Genomic DNA, 17,771 nt, shown 5'->3' with positions numbered 1-17,771 from the left:
GGGCGGTGAGTTAAATGAAACGAAACGAGTCTTAAGTTTAAGCCGAGGTGAGAAGACGGGAGCCTCGCCGCTTCTCTTCCTCCGTCGTCATCCATCTCTACCTTGTTGCATGTCTATCCCTTACTCACCTCTCTCCGCTTTTCTCTCCTTCATCTCCCTTCGCTCGCATCCAGTCTTCCCTCTCTGTCTCTGACTCACACATGCTGTATAGGAATTACGACTGATCCGAGCTGAGTCTTTAGCTTGTCTGTCTTTGAACATCGGTGCCGTTGCTTTTGAAGCTTCCCTTTGAATTATTGCATTTCTGTTCATGCACGCACAGATAAAGGGCCGGCTAAAGCTATGCTGTTTGGTTTTAATCTCACTATGTTCTATACGTAAAGAAGACACACATAAGCTGTGGGGTGTATACACACACACACACACACACACACACACACACACACACACACACACACACACACATATACAGTAGACACGGGCATATGTGCATGCAAAAACGTAGACGGAGTTTGGTATTATATTATGGTATATTATTATATAATTTGGGCCATCTATTCATTGACACAACAAAGTCCGACATGGCCACAAACAGGAACAGGCACGCACTAAAGCTTTAAGTAAAATTTGAATGTACTTGTACTCTACTTGAGTGTTTCCATTTAATATAACTTTATACCTCTACTCCACTAAGTTTCAGAAGGGAATACTGTACATATTTTTACTTCACTACATTTAGCCTATAGCTACAGTTTGTACAACAGTAAAGTACTGCTTACCTGCTGATGCATACAGGATCCATTTTGAGTTCTGAGTTCTTTTCATTTTGATACTTGACGTACACTTTGCTGCTAGTACTTACATACTTGTATCATCTTTTGAACTTTTGAATGCAGGTAATGGAATATGTTTGTAGTAGTTTGTAGTATTACTAGTTTTATTTGAAGTAAATAATCTGAATATTTCCACGTTTAACCTTCGTTTTCAGTTCCAGTTTGCTAACCTAAGGGTTGGTTTTTAACCTGTCTGAGCTGAAACTCATGTCATGCAGACTCAGTGAGCTTTAGTAGGAGTATTTTTTTTACTTTGGACAATGCCAAGCCAACTGTTTCCTCCTACTTCCATTCTTTTTGCTAAGCTAATAGCCTCCTGGCACTGCTTTCTGTAGGTATTGATCTTCAACTCTCATTAAGAGAGCAACTAAGCAAATTTCCTGAGATGTCAAACTACTCCCTTAGGACAGCTGTTCTAAGCTTACAAAATAAAAGGGTAAAGGGCCTCGAGTGATGCATCAATTAAAGAAAGAAAAAGACAATTTGGCCTGCAAAACGACGTTTTAAAAGCAGCTGAAAAATGTGCAATAACGTTACCTCACACACAACTGTGTTGATGGACTAAAGCTCCAGATGTGGACAGATGTGCTCATTTAAAAAAAGAACGCAACACTTTGTAATCACTTTGACTACACACACACACACACACACAATAAATGCTCCTGCACTACGAAATAAGATCCAAGTTGTACTTTTCCTTTAATTTTATTTTAGCAGAAGGTTTTGGCTGCTGCTTCTTGTACACATGCATTCTGACACATACACACTGCTATTAATTTAATAATTTTTGGTTGGCAGGATATATTTGGCCCCTGTTTTCTGCAACTGCGCACACACGCACACACACACACACACACACACACACACACACACACACACACACACACACACTTTGGTATTAAGTTATTTGGCAGGACGTTTTGGGTTTTTGGCTACTCGTTTTTGGTATCTATGCAGACACACACACTTAGGAATTAACTTTGTCTTGGCAGACAGGACATTTCTGTCTTTTTTTCCCCCCTGCATGTACACAAACACACATATAAGAGCACACACACACACACACATGCACACACAATGGGCAGTAATCCTCCTGTACATGCCAGAGCTTTGGGCAGAGCAGGGATTTTCCTCTTCAAAGAGCAGACCACCCATCGCAGCCTCGGAACAATGGTGGCCGAACTCCGGAAGATTTCCTGTGGCGGGGGTGGAAGTCCACACACACACACACACACACACACACACACACACACACACACACACACACACACACACACACACGCACGCACGCACAAATACACACTCACCTGTCAAAATACACAAACAATATGATTATGCACAGACCCTCAGCATCATGTACATACCTGCAGGCGGCATGTGGCACATTTACACACGTTTACACAGGCCGCCTTGTGGAGGTTGTGGGAGGATGGAGGTTTTAGTGGCGACAAGACAGCAAATCTGGGATGTGTCTGACTGGAGGCGGCAGGCACTTGACAAAAGAGCAAAGACACTGAGCGAGAAGGGATTGAGAAAGCACCAGAGAGGACTAAAGGGATGAAGGGGCAGAAGAAAAGACATAGATCAGCTGTTTCCACTCCTTAACGCAGCCTCGCTTTTAGCCTGCGCTGTCCTGTGTTTTCCTCCAACATTTGCACTCTTCACTTTCTCTCTTTTTGTTATTTTCTGGATGTGGCAGAACACGAGGAGGTTGCCGTCCTCCTTGCGCCGCCGCTGATTCCCTCACAGACAAATTGAAAGTATTTGCTGCTCAAAAGCAGCCTTTTGAATTCAAAGACAAAAGATGGCGGGGCGACAAAGAGGGGGAATGTCTGCCCAAATGTTTAGATGCTCCCCCACCCCCACCCCCACCCTGCACTCACACAATTCCACCCACATCCTTTTTTCCTCGGTCTTTTGTCACAGAAGCAACACATTTATTTTCATTTGATTCAGCAATTGTCTTTTTGTGATTGATTTTTTCTTTGTGGACACACAATACGAGATGGTATTGTTGAATTTCTTTGTTTTGTCTTTGTATTTTTATTTTTTATATATTGACAGCAGTTGAAACAGATGCACACACATTGGCTGCTTTTAGTCAGATTTAACTATGTAGTGTTCAGCTAGTTGGTATTCACACCTTGTCATTTTGCAGCTTTTTTTACAGGGGGAAACTTTCTAAAAATTCATCCATGAAATTGCAATTTAATTCTGCTAAATAAGAGCGTGTGTGTGTGTATGTGTGTGTGTGTGTGTGTGTGTGTGTGTGTGTGTGTGTGTGTGTGAGTTTTATATTTCTCCCTGCGATTTATTTCGCTCAGTCTACAGTTGGCTGTCAAACTTCATGGGTGAAAAACTGCTCATGTTGCAGAATTCCTGAGGAGACACAGATAGCGTTTATTTGTCGAAACAATTTATGAGCACCGAGTTGCCTCGCTGTTTGTCTTCCTCAGGCTCACACACACACACACACACACACACACACACACACACACACACACACACACACGCGCGCGTACATAGACACTCAAACCGTATATTCATTCCCCTTACTTATTGTTGATGTTTGCATTTTAGTCATTTAGCTGATGATCTCACCCAAAGCAGCTTTCATTCTTCCTCAACTTGTCTGTCTTTGATCATCACTGTGGTAGATTCCCTTTGAATCATTACATTTCTTTATGTTCATTTGCAGATGAAGGTAGACAAGGTTATAATGTTGGATGTGAATGTGCCACCCCTGAGATAGTCTAGTTTCATACATGGGATAGTTACAGTTCCGCCCGGGTGTCCCTCATTTTCGGCCGGATGTCCGTCAACTTCCGCTTTCTTTATGTTGCCGTTCTAAACTATGAGGACTATGGTTAACTGCTCCTCAGATCTCTGCAGGGTAAATCCAGACAGCTAGCTAGACTATCTGTCCAATCTGAGTTTTCTGTTGCACGACTAAAACTACTTTTGAACGTTCACATGTTCCACCAAAACAAGTTCCTTCCTGAGGCTGTTTTGCAGCAGCAACATGGCTCCGTACGCCACTTAGCGCCGCCCAAGACATTTGGATTTGTTTAAAGCAAAGATCTTCAACAGGGGGTCCGGGACCCCTAGGTTGTCCTTTTTTCAAAAAACTAAAATGTCTTAACATGAATCCAACTTATTATTAGCAAATATAAATCAGCCTATTTGTGAAAAAAAACCATTGATGATAGGCTTTCTGGCCTATAGGTAAGGTAGTCACTAAGGTAGTCATCCACAGATACAGTTGATCCTAAGTAATTACTTTGTCACATGTATGTTAAACATTAAAACATGATGTATAAAATCATTCCAACAATTATTATTTTAATAGCTTAGTATTCTAAGCAAAAAAAGGTATGTATAAAGGCTTTAGGCAACCCCACACATTATTGTAGGCCAAGTTTAATATGAAAATTAATTTTTTACAATATGTGTAGTAGGGGGTCCCTGCTCCGTCTCTCTTTTAGTTAAGGGTCCTTGGCTTAAAAATTGTTGAAGACCCCTGGTTTAAAGAAATGCCAAAAAAACCACAGCATGTTTATCAATCAATGAATGGTATGTGGAAGGGCCATACCTTCTTCTGCAGCGCTGTGGAGATAGGTCCCCCTAAGATAATATCCCTGACTTTTGTTTTGTTTTAAGACTAAAGGCTTCTCCTTTATATATACTTTGCATTTTTGTTGTAGATGTAGTTTCAGATCACTTCACACTCAGGCAGCTCCAGTCTTCAAAGACTGAAACAACAAGCTAAACAAGGTGGATATGCGCTCCAATGCAGCTCCTTGGCTCCTTTCCTGATGAGCTTTTTTCCCCAGAAACTAGTACAGTCGTCATTAAGGCTGCAGAGAAAATATGTGTTGTCTGATAAATGTGTAGCATTTTGTCAGGCATATAAGATGCAATTAAACAAGATTTGTACATGCTTTGAGCACCGACCTTGGATATTCCCAGCCTGAGATGGCTGTGTGATAAATGCAACTTATTCTTAAAACTGCACTATTAATATTTGTGTATAAACAAAAGGCTCAAATGTTGAAGTGTAATGTGAAAAGGGTTGTTCATATTGACAAAATCACAAAGAATTGTTACTGGACTTTTATTTTACAAAGGTTTTTTTTTTTTTTTAGCATAGTTCAGCTCATTAGTTTTCTTTTAGTTTTGATCCACAAATTTGGCATTTGGCAGCAAAAGAATCATACATTTTTCACAGGAGTTGGTGGAGACCAAACCAGAGCTAAAAGCATATCTATGGGGCTTTTTACAAAGTTTTTTTTTCAGCATTGTTCAACTCATTAGTTTTCTTTTTGTTTTGGTCCACAAATTTAGCAATTGGCATCTAAAGAATCAGACATTTTTCTCAGGAGTTGGTGGAGACAAAACCAGAGCTAAAAGCAGAGTGAATATTAGACTTACATTCATCAGGGGGACAGAAACACAACTCCAAATAACATATACAGGGATAATCTGTAAATGTTGTGTTTAGAGCTTGTTCTGCTGCCACCAAGGGGACAAAAAAATCAATTAGGGATAGTTTTAAATGGCCTTTAATAAGAATATCTGGTATATCCAGGTATATTATAGTCAACAACAATAAAAAGATAAATCCTATTAGAAAATGTTTAAATAGATTAGGACCATCTTACTGAGTCTGGACTACAGCAGCAGTTTTGGACCCGAGCTGGATTAAAAACCTGAATCTTCACTGTCCACAAGACTGTTCTAGGCAACTGCTGCCAGAGACTGGATTTTCGAACAGCAGTGAAAAATCAATAAGACAATAGACAAATGTCGATATTCTCTACCCGTGTGCTTTTTTTATCCACGCACAGTAAGTTGAATAGATATCCAGAAGAGAACGGTCACACACAGCATTACGTAGTCCATACAATATTCATGACATTCCATAGACTATAAGAGTTAAAAAAATAAAAATAAAAAATAATAATAATTTTTAAAAAAACAACGGGGAAATTTGCATGAAGCTGAGCCAGGAATTTTGAGAAATAACAGCCCAGACAAATCAGGTTCGGGCAGAGAATCAAAGCTCCGGATCAATTCAATTTTATTGAACAGCAAGCAGTTGGTGTGACAGTGGCGAGGAAAAACATCCTTTTAACAGACAGAAAGCTCAGACACAACCTGAGTCTTGGCGGCCTGCCATCTGACGCTGCCGGTTGGGAGACAGAAAGAGAGATACAGACAGATATATAGAAATATGATTCATAATAATTATAGCAGTGGGCATGATGAACAGTGGCAATTACAGTAACAATAAAGATAATAGAACTATGAATAGTAATAATAGTAGTCCGTGTTAAAACAAAAATGTTCTACATCTCGTCTCTGCAGCTGCTTCACAGTAAAAGCCTTCTAGTAGTGCTGACAGCTGGACGGCTTTCAGCTGCAGTTTGTGTTAGCCTGAAACGCTAATTTGCCGTTGAATAAAAGTTCATCCAAATGTATATTTGTACATTTTTATTCAGAGGGAAACAGTTTGTCAGTGGATATCTTAAAACCTTTGTTGTTTTCTCAAAACATTTTGCATGGGTAGATATCACATGCAGGATTTTTGAATTACTGAAATGACCAGTACACTGTGTTAGGAGCTGCACAAAAAGCTGAACATTGTTAAACAGTTTTCCAAGTAGTTTGTGCAGTGCAAGTTTTTGCAGCCAACAAAAGTTGCACTATGGTTCCAAAGGTGTAATTTTTACTTGACTATTTCTATATTTCCTCTGGCAATACAGTGTATTTGTGAGGAAAAAATAGAGACAGGTAAATATTGGGACTTCAGGACCCACAGTGCAGAAACACAGTTATGATATAATGCATTTTTGGTAAGAAGACAGCCACGTTACCTTCAATCCTTTGTGTGAGATAGAAATACAGGCGCTCAGTTGTCCTGTGAGCTCAAATAGGGATTTAATCAAAGATAATGATAACATTTTTATTTTTTAATATCCATGGACTATCGAGCGAACGTTACTTCAAATGCCAAAGTCTGACGAAAAGCAATCGGAAATATCTTTTGATTGTGCGGTGGTGTGTGTGTGTCCGTGTGCCTTTGTGGAGGTGCAGCCCCTCATTTACGGGTCTATTTTGGTGTCTGTGCTTGACAACTAAACACAAGCCCTTCTGCCAAACAAATGGGAGCTGGGTTGGGGGGAGAGGGGGCGGCCGCAGCCCAAACTGCAAAGATGGGCACTCTTTGACAGCTGCTTTCATCTTGTTATTATTCCTCCTTCACACTCAAGGATTTTTGGGTTTCCTAAAGTATTTCTGTCGCTCTCTCCTTCCTGTCCCTCTCTCTCTATCCCCCCCAGTCTTTCTCTCTTTCTGTCACCGGGCTGTGATTGGCTGTTATGACAGAGCCGTCGCCGGGCTGTCAGCCTCTTCTAAAGCTCGGTTTAATTACTCCTTTTCACTAACATGACACATGTTCATGCACAGATGCATGCAAACTCGCACACACGATGGAAAGTCACTCACAAACACACATGGTGACACACAAACCAATGTGCTCAGCTGCATGCCGCGCCGCCCTAGCAGTAATAAAAATAAAAGAAGCCATGGTAATTGAACTCGCCGTCAGCCACTCTACCTGACAAAGCAGACCAATCAGTGTTGGTTCTCCGTTTCCTCAGCAGAGCTTTGAAAACATCATGTAGATTTGTGAAAGGCCGGTGCGCCGCTGTGTTTGATGGGCGCAGATCGATCGCGCGCCCTGCTGTGCCAGGCTCTGAATAGCCAATTAAAGCCATTGAGACAGAATATGGGGGGGGGGGAGGGAAGGAGTCAGTGTTTGATTAGAGGAGGATGATGAGAGAAAGGAGGAAAGATGCAGAAGCAATTGCCATAGTCGGTAAATGTTTAATATTCTGCGCCATAAACTTCACAATGATCACTCTGCTTTCCCTCCTCATCATTCCTCCAGATAAAGATTCCCTGACGGATACGTTCAGCTATGCTTCCATAAACAGAAGACAGCAGTGCAGTGGGTTGAGACCTTGACTGATGGAGGGAAGCTAAGACAGATGTACAGATTTGCTAGAAATGGAGGGGAAAACAATGAGAAAGCCAATGTCGAATGTGAATGCCAAGCCGTCTGGGATGGGTTTCATATCGTCCTCTGATTTTCCCTGTCCTCCTTGTCCTTCCCCCACTCTGTCTGCCACCACGCTTTCCTTCGTTTCCTTTTTCTTGTTTTGCTTGTACTTCATAATCAAATGTTGCCTCCTCTCCACGTCCTCCTTGTCATTCCCCAATCACTCTTTCATTTTCCTTACTTCTCCATACCTTTTTCTCCCATTATTGTCCGCCTTCCTTCCCCACATTTGTCATTCCCTTTTCTCCTTTTCACCTTTTTACTTCCCTCTCTCCTCCCATGCCAGGTACCCTGCCCTACGACATCAAGATAGTAATTGCCGGAAACCACGAGTTGACCTTTGACCAGGAGTTTATGGCTGATCTGATCAAGCAGGACTTCTACTACTTCCCCTCTGCCTCCAAGTTGAAGCCAGAGAATTACGAGAATGTCCAGTCGCTGCTCACTAACTGCATCTACCTGCAGGACTCCGAGGTCACCGTACGGGGCTTCAGGATCTATGGCGCCCCCTGGTGAGTAACCACTGCCACTTCAATGCACACAAGAGCGAACACCTACTGCAGGTACAGAAGAAAGTACTTCATTTAAGTGACATTTATTCACCAGCTTCTATAAAAATAACACTCATATGCTCAGTGTTATGCAATATTTTGGCCTTGCATTTCAATGATGCACTTTGGTGGCCCCAACTATGATGCAGCAATTTTTTTTTTTTATTTCAAGAACATCATCACAGAAGTAAACAAATATTTCTCTCTAAAGGTCAGCACGTACTGATTGTGTCTTGTAGCACTGCATAATTTAATTTTTGCTGCGAACACCTTCTTCGAATGTTATCAGCTGATTGAATGGCCATTATAAGTTGTTATCACTGCCGTAGATGTGAGGCTGTGTGGCCCAACTCTACCTCCTAGTTGGCTCAGTAGGCTGGTATCATCTAATAGTAGGCTGGATCACCCATTCGTGTCAATATTAGACTGCTCAACCGCAGCGTTGTAAGATGACGTAGTATAAAGAGTGACAATGGTAAAGAGTAGTCTAAAGAGCAAATGTCCATGTCATGCGTGAAACCAAAAGTCCCCAACTTTTTAAAATGATCTTTTTCCTATATTCAATTATTTGTGTTTGAATTCAAACTATACCTGCGTTTTTGTGCTGTGTGTTGTCCTTTTGAGGTTATTAATATCGTCCCTGCTGTAGTGAGCTTGTTGCTTCCTTCTGGGGAGTGATGAGGTCAGAATCTAGATGCCAAGTATTAACAGTGTGCATGTTCTACCTTCATATAATCCATAATTGACTTGCTGAACTAGCATCAAAATATAGGTAACACATGTCAAGATCCAGTCAACGTTATTTATATATATACCATTGTATACTGTACATAGTAAAATGCAACACAATGTGCTTTACATACAAATGGCATAATAACAATCATTGCAGAGTATACAAATGCTAAGATATGTAATACAACCTGCTTTTAAAATGGTTCAGTGTGGGGGTCTCTCTCAGGTCCTCAGGCAGTGTGTTCCATCTACTTGGGGCATAAATACAGAAGGCAGCCCCTCCTGCTTTTGTTATTATGAGGAATAGTTAAAGGACCTCTGCCTGTGGACCTGAGGGTCCTTGCTAGTTTGTGTGTAATTAGCATGTTTTTATATACGGAGGTGCAAGACCATTCAGAGTTTGTATACAAGTACCAGAGTTTTAAAGTCTTTTAAGTAACGGTTAGAACACATCCGTGTTCGTCACATCTGCACTTTGAATTAGCTGTAGCTGTAGCTGCACAACTGATTTTGAGAGGCCGGTGAATAAACCATTACAGTAGTGTAGTCTGTTGTTATTGTTGCATGGATTAATTTCTATTTTTTTTCTTCTTTTTTTCCCAGGTTTGTTTATTAATTTCAAAATAGCAATACAAAAGCAGTTGAAAAATGAATTTCTATTTCTATTCATTTTAATGATTACACCCAGATTTCTAGCTTCACTTTTGCTCTCCAGAGACAGAGATCTGAGATGATGTGCAATTGTCTGTCTCTTAACCCATCAAACCAAAGATGAGTATTTCTGTTTTGTCTTTGTTCAATTGCAATTGCAGTTTTTTGACATCCAAAGATGAATATCATCAATACGTTGAGTCAGGAAATGTATGGGATTTAGGTCATTAGGTCATCATTTTGTGTTTATGTATAAGATGTGTGAGTGGGAGCATATACAAATTGAATAGTAGGTGTCCAAGAATTGAACCTTGGGGCACCCCACACATAATACCTACTCTGTCCGAGGCAAAGTCTCCAATGGACGCAAAAAACTGCCGGTCCTGCAGATAGGTTTTTAACCAGTTTAAAACTGGGTCAAATAGGCCAACCCATTTTTCTAACCTCTTTAGTAGACTTTCCTGGTCAACAGTATCAAAAGTGGCACTGAGATCAAGGAGCACAAAAACAGATAGCGTCTGTATTTATATGCAGATTGTTCACAACTTTGATGAGTGCTGTTTCTGTGCTATGGTGTGATTGAAAACCTGATTGATAAATGGCTAGTGTGTTTGATGTCAGATAATTATTGAGCTGAAATAAACTGTTTTTCAAGAATTTTGCTGAGGAATGGTAAATTTGCGATGGGCATATAGTTTGCAGTAACAGTTGCATCAAAGTAGTTCTTCTTCTGAAGTGGTTTAATGACAGCTGTTTTAAGTGCTGCAGGAAATATACATGACTGAAGAGAGCAATTGACAATTTCTAATACTTCAGGTGTTATTATAAAAATGTGGTAGGGAGATCTAGACAATCGAACTAATGATTATGTCATGTCATAATCTAGTTTTGAGACCTTTATTGTGTTTATATTTTGCATATTCCTAACTTGATTTGTTTTTAGTCAAATAGCCACATGGCAAATTGGAGGCTAGGTAGTATCACACCGTAGAACAAGCTGTACACATTACAAGGTAAGGAGGAGGAATAGGGTCGATAGGGGCCTAGCAGCTTATTTTTGCCCAAGGCCTCATAATCTAGCCATGATTTGGTGCCAAAGTTAAAATGTTGGTATTGTGATAATGTTCTTCTACTGTTCTCTTTTCAACTTTATCTCTGCGTCTTTGAATCATTAAAATAATCATTTATTTGCTTTTTTATTTAGCTTCCACTTACATTGCTTTCTATTTTTACGCAACTCCTTGTGGACAGGCTGCTATGTGTGTGAGTAGTATGAGGGTGAGTATGTAAGTGGTTAGCTGGTGGTCCATGATCTTCTTTGTGTGTGTGTGTGTGTGTGTGTGTGTGTGTTTAGTGACAGGTTCCCAAGGGCAATGTCTATGGTGTGTGTGTGTGTATGTGTGCGTGCCCCCAGTGCAGGATAATTGGTTTGCTGTGATAGCAGCTTCCCCTGAGTTTATTGCTCAAGCCACTGCAGAGAGCTGCCTAAGGTGGACTGACAGGAAGAAGGGAAAGAAGAAGAGAGTAAAAAAAAGTGGGACAAAGAAGAGGTGTAGGAAAGAATGAAGAGGTGGTGATTGATATGGAGGAAAAAGACAGACAGACAGACAGAGGGAGATTTAGGAAGAAATTTTTTATTCAGATTCACTGGCTGGCCCTGGCTGGTGTAATGGGCACATGAGGTGACAAACAAAAGTGTGTGTGTGTGTGTGTGTGTGTGTGTTTCTGCAGCGCAGAGGGGCTCCAGCTGGCTCTGTGTGTCCCCCCCTCTGCACTGTCTGCTCCCCTCTTCCCTCCTACCTTACCTCCTCCTTCTCTCCTTCCTGCATCCTTCAATTATCCCTTCTTCTATCCTTTGCTCTTTCTTCTTCTTTCCCTCCATCTGCTATATACTTCCTCGTGCCTTTCCTTCCTCCATCAGTTTAGTCGTCTGTTCCCTAAACTCCCTCCTTCCCACTCTGTCTTCATCTGTGCACCCTTTTCCACTCCTGCCCCTCACCTCCCCAATCATTTGATGGGCTCTGCATGTAGATGGATGACACACACACAGCAGCTACCTCCTCCACATGCTCCACTCTCTGGCAGGAGTAGCGGGACAGTGCTTGTTCCAGTCCTTCCGTCACCATGGCGATGCCAACCTGACGCTGCTTTACAGTGTTGATTACACTACCCTGCCCCCCCTCACCACAACCACTATCACCAGGAAATGTATTCAATACAGATCCAATTATACTCATATATGTACCTCAAATTTGGAACTGCATAGACTCTACCATGTCATTGTTCACTTTAAAGTAAGCTGTCCTGTATTGTTAAACAAAACAAAAAAATGAATCACAGCACCCTAACCCATGGAAACCAAAAAAATACGAATAGTTTGGCAGTCATGTGATGAAATCACAATTGTATATAATATATGGTAAAAAGCAGTTGTCCCTTTTCTGAGAATATGATTAATTTCTTGGATATCATCAGAGTTCGATAGCATTTTTATCAAATCCAACTTAAGTATCAAATCTTTTAATTCCCCTATTGAATCTATTTAGGTTTAGCTTTCAACATTTCATGTTTTTTTAAATTTTATTTAACCTTTATTCAACCAGGAGTAAAGACTCATTGAAATTAAAAATCTTATTTTCAAGAGTATCCTGGCCAAGTCAGGCAGCAGCACAAATATCACAGTTGCAGACATAGTAAGAAAAACATATAACAATTTAAAATGAAAACAAAGAACAAATGAAAGAATTAAGCAAGAATTATTATTGAGAATCACTTTAAATGTGTACATCATGTTTTAATGCAAGACATATATGTGAAAGGCACAGTCAATCCTTAAGCTTAACTGTATGGCTATCATAGTGGCTACTTTACCTACAGTAAGCTTATCTTCAATGTGTAAATTAAATGTGTTTTTTTTTCACAATAGGACAATATATATTTGCTGGATTCATATCATTGTATATTTTCAGACGTATTTTAATTTTTGAATAAAGATTACATAATTTTTGCGGCCCCCCCTCTGCACTAACTCCGAGGACCCCCTAGGGATCACGGACTCCCTGTTGAATATCTCTGATCTATCTATTGTCTCTTATCCCATTTCCTGTTTTCTGATTGGCTCTGTTTCTTCATTTCTGTCTGTCACCTCATCACATTCTCCATCCTTGTTGTCTGCCCCTGTCTTCATCACTTCCTGTGTCTTTTTGCTCCACCATCAATATATCCATCTGCATCCCTCACAGCTTCATACTCTCCTTTCATTCTCTCTCTCTCTCGCTCTCTCTCTCTCTCTCTCTCTCTCTCTCTCTCTCTCTCTCTCTCTCTCTCTCTCTCTCTCTCTCTCTCCTCGCTCTCTCTCTCTCTCTCTCTCTCCCCCTCGCTCTTCTCCACGGAAGTATTTTGATGCTGAATGCTTTTCAGCAGGCTCTTCCAGTCCATCCCACGCCTGGATTGCTCACACACACACACACACACACACACACACACACACACACACACACACACCCAAACAGGTTACACTTTACTTGAAGGTATCTACATAGGAGTGACATGACACTGTCATGAACATGTCATAAACATTATAAACAAGTCATAAACATTTATGACATAACGCTTCTGTCATTAAGTGTCATTCAGTTTTTGTCATGACAAGTTAGGGTTAGGGGTTAGGGTTCATGTCACTCTTATGTAGATACCTTCAAGGGTTAGGGTTAGGGGTTAGGGTTAGTTATTGTTACCCACAAACATATCCATTTCTTAACACATATCCCCATCCTAACCCCACACCCATCCCAGCCTAAATTTGATTGTGCTTGCTTCCATTCTCCTCAAACTCTCCAAATTTGTCACTGCATGCATCGGCGGAGCGAGGGGATGGCGTGGAGAGCTCTGCTCCACTTCTTCCTCCTGACGCTAATGTGAGTTTGCAAGTCATCTGTCACGGACGTAGCGCACAGCCACCCTCTGTCTGAGAGCTAAAGGTACATGGAAGGGAAACTCCCGTGCATGTTTCAGTCTGAGGGGGAAAGTAAGTAGGATTGTAGGATGCATGGGTATAAACCTTAGTGATCCCACATGCACAGAACTTGCAGCCCCTGTCATTGAAGAAAACCTGCAACACACACATACAAGAAAAGAGGAAAGCATGCGCATGAGGTGTTGTACATGAAGTCATACAGATTGACAAGTAATTCATGGATTGAACAGTTTTGATGATGTCATCCTGTATCATCAGGACATACAGGGGAATCAAATTCCCTGACTCACAGCAGATCACGCTGCATTATAATGCTTCTTATGGTGATATTTATGTCCTCTGGTGAAGAGATAGACCGATTATTGGCCCTGCCGATTATCGGGATGTTTTGTGTTTGCAGAGTATCTGTATCTGCATTTTATTTGCCTGATAACAGATACAGTTAATTAATTAAAAAGTGCACTACCTTGGCTCAGCTACAGCTCTGTGTCTGTCCCTCTGCTTCTGTTTCACGCACCACAGTGTCTGACTTTATGTCCCGCCCACAACACTATTGGACTATCTTTTACTGTGTAGTATGTTGAAAGTTTCTCATTTATTAAATAATTGCTTAAAGCATCTAAACAAAGTTTTGTGTTGGAGTTTGTAACATTCTGAAATGTTAATTCTAACTTAAAGATTTTCATTTTCATTGTAAATGCATATCAGCTCCAAACACTGGTTTCATCGGTTTGATTAACTGAGCTACAAGTAAGTTAATAGGCAATTGTGCAGCTTGTATTTACAAAAAGTTTACAAAAGTGATCATTTTGTTACTGACAGACTCAGATTAATATTCTAAGTGTCTACAGCACAGGTGCTTTATTTCCCCCCACCCTGTATTTATGTGAGCCCACAAATATATTTTATTTGAGTATTTTGAGTAATGTAGACACACTGCAACTGCTACGGAAATCACAGTGCGTTCTAAGATTTCTGACTCTGTTAACCTTTTTTTTTTTTTTTAGAACTATGGCACACCGGCAAGTCTGAGCCAAACTCAATATTGATGTAGTGGAATGAATAAACGCTCCATTGTATACACCTAATTTAGAAAAGAAAATCAATGACGTGTATGGGTGTGCAAAAGCTTTTATTTATTTGCTAAACAAATACAGTCCAGCAAGGATGAACAATGTTCTGTAGCTATATTTAGGCGACCATTTGTCCTCCACCAAAGAAAAAGTCTCGCGTTGACTCTCTCAGTGAGCCTTTACTGCAAGACTTATTTTCCTCAGACTAAGAATAAATAATGATGCCAGCGGGGTAAGAGATTTGTAGTTGTTTCCAGTGTATTATCCATTATTTCAGTCATTATTTTACATTTTAACCCTCGTATTGTCTTCCCGTCGACTGTGCACTTGTTCTCCAGTTTGGTTTGCCTGTTTATAAAGCATGAAGTAGCCTATAAATGATCACCCAATTCTGTGTTACATCTTTTTGGCCAACTTCATAACTTATTACCCTAGTTTTACACTTCTTTATGGAATTGATGGTGAATAAATCTCATTTACATGAAATTACGCCTAATTATTGAGTAAAATAAGCAGAAATTAGGAATTATCTTGACCAATAGTTAAGGTCAGAGAAACATATGTTTATGGATGATCACAGATTTTCTCCCGGGTAGACCATAAACGTAGTGGTCATCAATTAGCGTATGGAACCATCCATGTTATTTTTAGGAAATTTGGTTGAAAAGAAAGCCATATTTCTGATATGGAAACTTTGAAAACAGGTCAAATTTGACTCGAGGACAACAGGAGGGTTAAGTAAAGTTTTCTGCTGCAGATTTCTTCACTTTATAGGACATCACAGATTGCTGTAAATGACAAGTTCAGATGGAGATACTCCAGCATTTTTGTTCCATTTTATTAGCATAGAATTATAAGGTATTATCTGTCTTTCATTTATTAATTAAAAATTGAGCTCCATCTTTCTATCATTGGACGGAATAGTGCTTTTAAAAAAACAGTTTTTGAAATGAGATATTCGCACAGAAAGTACATACTAGTTTCACCAGCTGGTATCATAGTTCTTGGACGCTCGAGATCTCAGAACTACTCTTTACTCATAATTTAGCAGCTAAGATTCTCGGCAGCCGAAATCAATCTGGCATCCTCGGCAGATTACATCTGAGTCATTATTAATAATGAGCTGCATGGCCGGGACACGCAGCTTTGCACGTTCATGGATCTGCTCCTCTGCGAGCGCAAACACAGCCATGAGTATGAGCGTCTTGCTCTGGGCAATTTTTTCATCAGCAGCCAATTAAGAACAAACTTATGTCTAATAGGAAAACGAGTGGAAACATCTTCTCTTTATTACAGTGATACAGTCTTCTGAATCTACTTTATATCTCACATTGGAATTGAGGCATTGTCCTCCTTAACCCTTGTGTTGTCCTCGGGTCAAATTTAACCCATTTTCAAAGTTTTTTAATATCAGAAATATGCAATGTCGAAATAAGCGCCGAAAATGTTGAAAAAACAGACAAAGCGTTGGGAAAGCATTAGGAAAAGTGTATTTCTTTTGGAAAAAAGTGACAAAAACAATGATAAAAACTTCAAAAACAAGTGTTTTATTTCATGGTCGATGTAAGACAACACAAAGGTTAAACTACAAAAAAAGTCTTCACAATTTACATTAACATAAATGTTCAAAAGTGCATTCATGGCCAGATGTATGGCAAAAAAATAAATGTGCATTTTTATTCTATTGCCCCCCCTGCTGTACATGGCAGTTTCAGTAATTCCCAAGACACTCTATAATTGATTGGTCTACCAACAGAAATTATTTGGGGATTTATGATTAACTATTTTCTGACAATCCATTTTCTAGAAAATAGTTGTTGGATGTATTGATAATGAAAACAATTATTGGTTTCAGCCTGACAGTACACAATGAGATAATAATAGTAATCAAGGAGAACAAAGTTCAAACAATTTGATTACACAACTTTTAAAACTATTAGCACGATATATAAACTACAAAAAATGAAGGTCATAAAACTAGATTTTGACACAAAGTCTCTCTACAGGCCAGAAGACGGGGGATGGAGGACCCATCATGCTTGATATTATATTTGTAATGTAAATGTGCAAATTTCAAACAAATTATCAAATTATGTAGAGCCTGATATGGAGTAAACCTGGGTCTGGGGGTCTTGGGCCTTGGTTCGGACTGAAAACAGGGACCAGGTACTATGTCAATTTTTATTTGTATAGCACCTTTCATTACACGTAAACCCAAAGTGCTTTAAAAGCATAGACATTAAAAACAAAGCATGAATAGAAATAGGAATACACAAGTGTGACCATACAAATTCACACACACACACACACACACACACACACACACACACACACACACACACAAACACACACACACACACACACACACACACACACACACACAAAGAAGATCATGGACCACCAGCTAACCACTTACATACTCACCCTCATACTACTCTCACACATAGCAGACTGTCCACAAAGAGTTGTAGAAAAATAGAAAGCAATGTAAGTGGAAGCTAAATAAAAAAGCAAATAAATTATTATTTTAATGATTCAAAGACGCAGAGATAAAGTTGAAAAGAGAACAGTAGAAGAGCATTATCACAATACCAACATTTTAACTTTGGCACCAAATCATGGCTAGATTATGAGGCCTTGGGCAAAAATAAGCTGCTAGGCCCCTATCGACCCTATTCCTCCTCCTTACCTTGTAATGTGTACAGCTTGTTCTACGGTGTGATACTAACTAGCCTCAAATTTGCCATGTGGCTATTTGACTAAAAACAAATCAAGTTAGGAATATGCAAAATATAAACACAATAAAGGTCTCAAAACTAGATTATGACATGA

The 17,771-nt window shown here is 39.9% G+C and overlaps 1 protein-coding gene across 1 annotated transcript in view; it reads left to right on the top strand.

Annotated features, from left to right (window-relative positions):
- The window catches only part of mpped1 (metallophosphoesterase domain containing 1), a 94,650-nt gene that overhangs the window by 27,308 nt on the left and 49,571 nt on the right, over window positions 1-17,771 (top strand). Inside the window, exon 4 of the mRNA XM_031288256.2 lies at window positions 8,243-8,468. Coding sequence (XP_031144116.1) covers window positions 8,243-8,468 — 226 coding nt within the window. The remainder of the gene's footprint in view (window positions 1-8,242; window positions 8,469-17,771) is intronic.

This window comes from Sander lucioperca, chromosome 20 (genome assembly GCF_008315115.2).
Source record: "Sander lucioperca isolate FBNREF2018 chromosome 20, SLUC_FBN_1.2, whole genome shotgun sequence".
Lineage (NCBI taxonomy): Eukaryota > Metazoa > Chordata > Actinopteri > Perciformes > Percidae > Sander > Sander lucioperca.
Note: the sequence above shows the minus strand (reverse complement) of the source record. Positions and strands in the feature narration are given on the sequence as shown.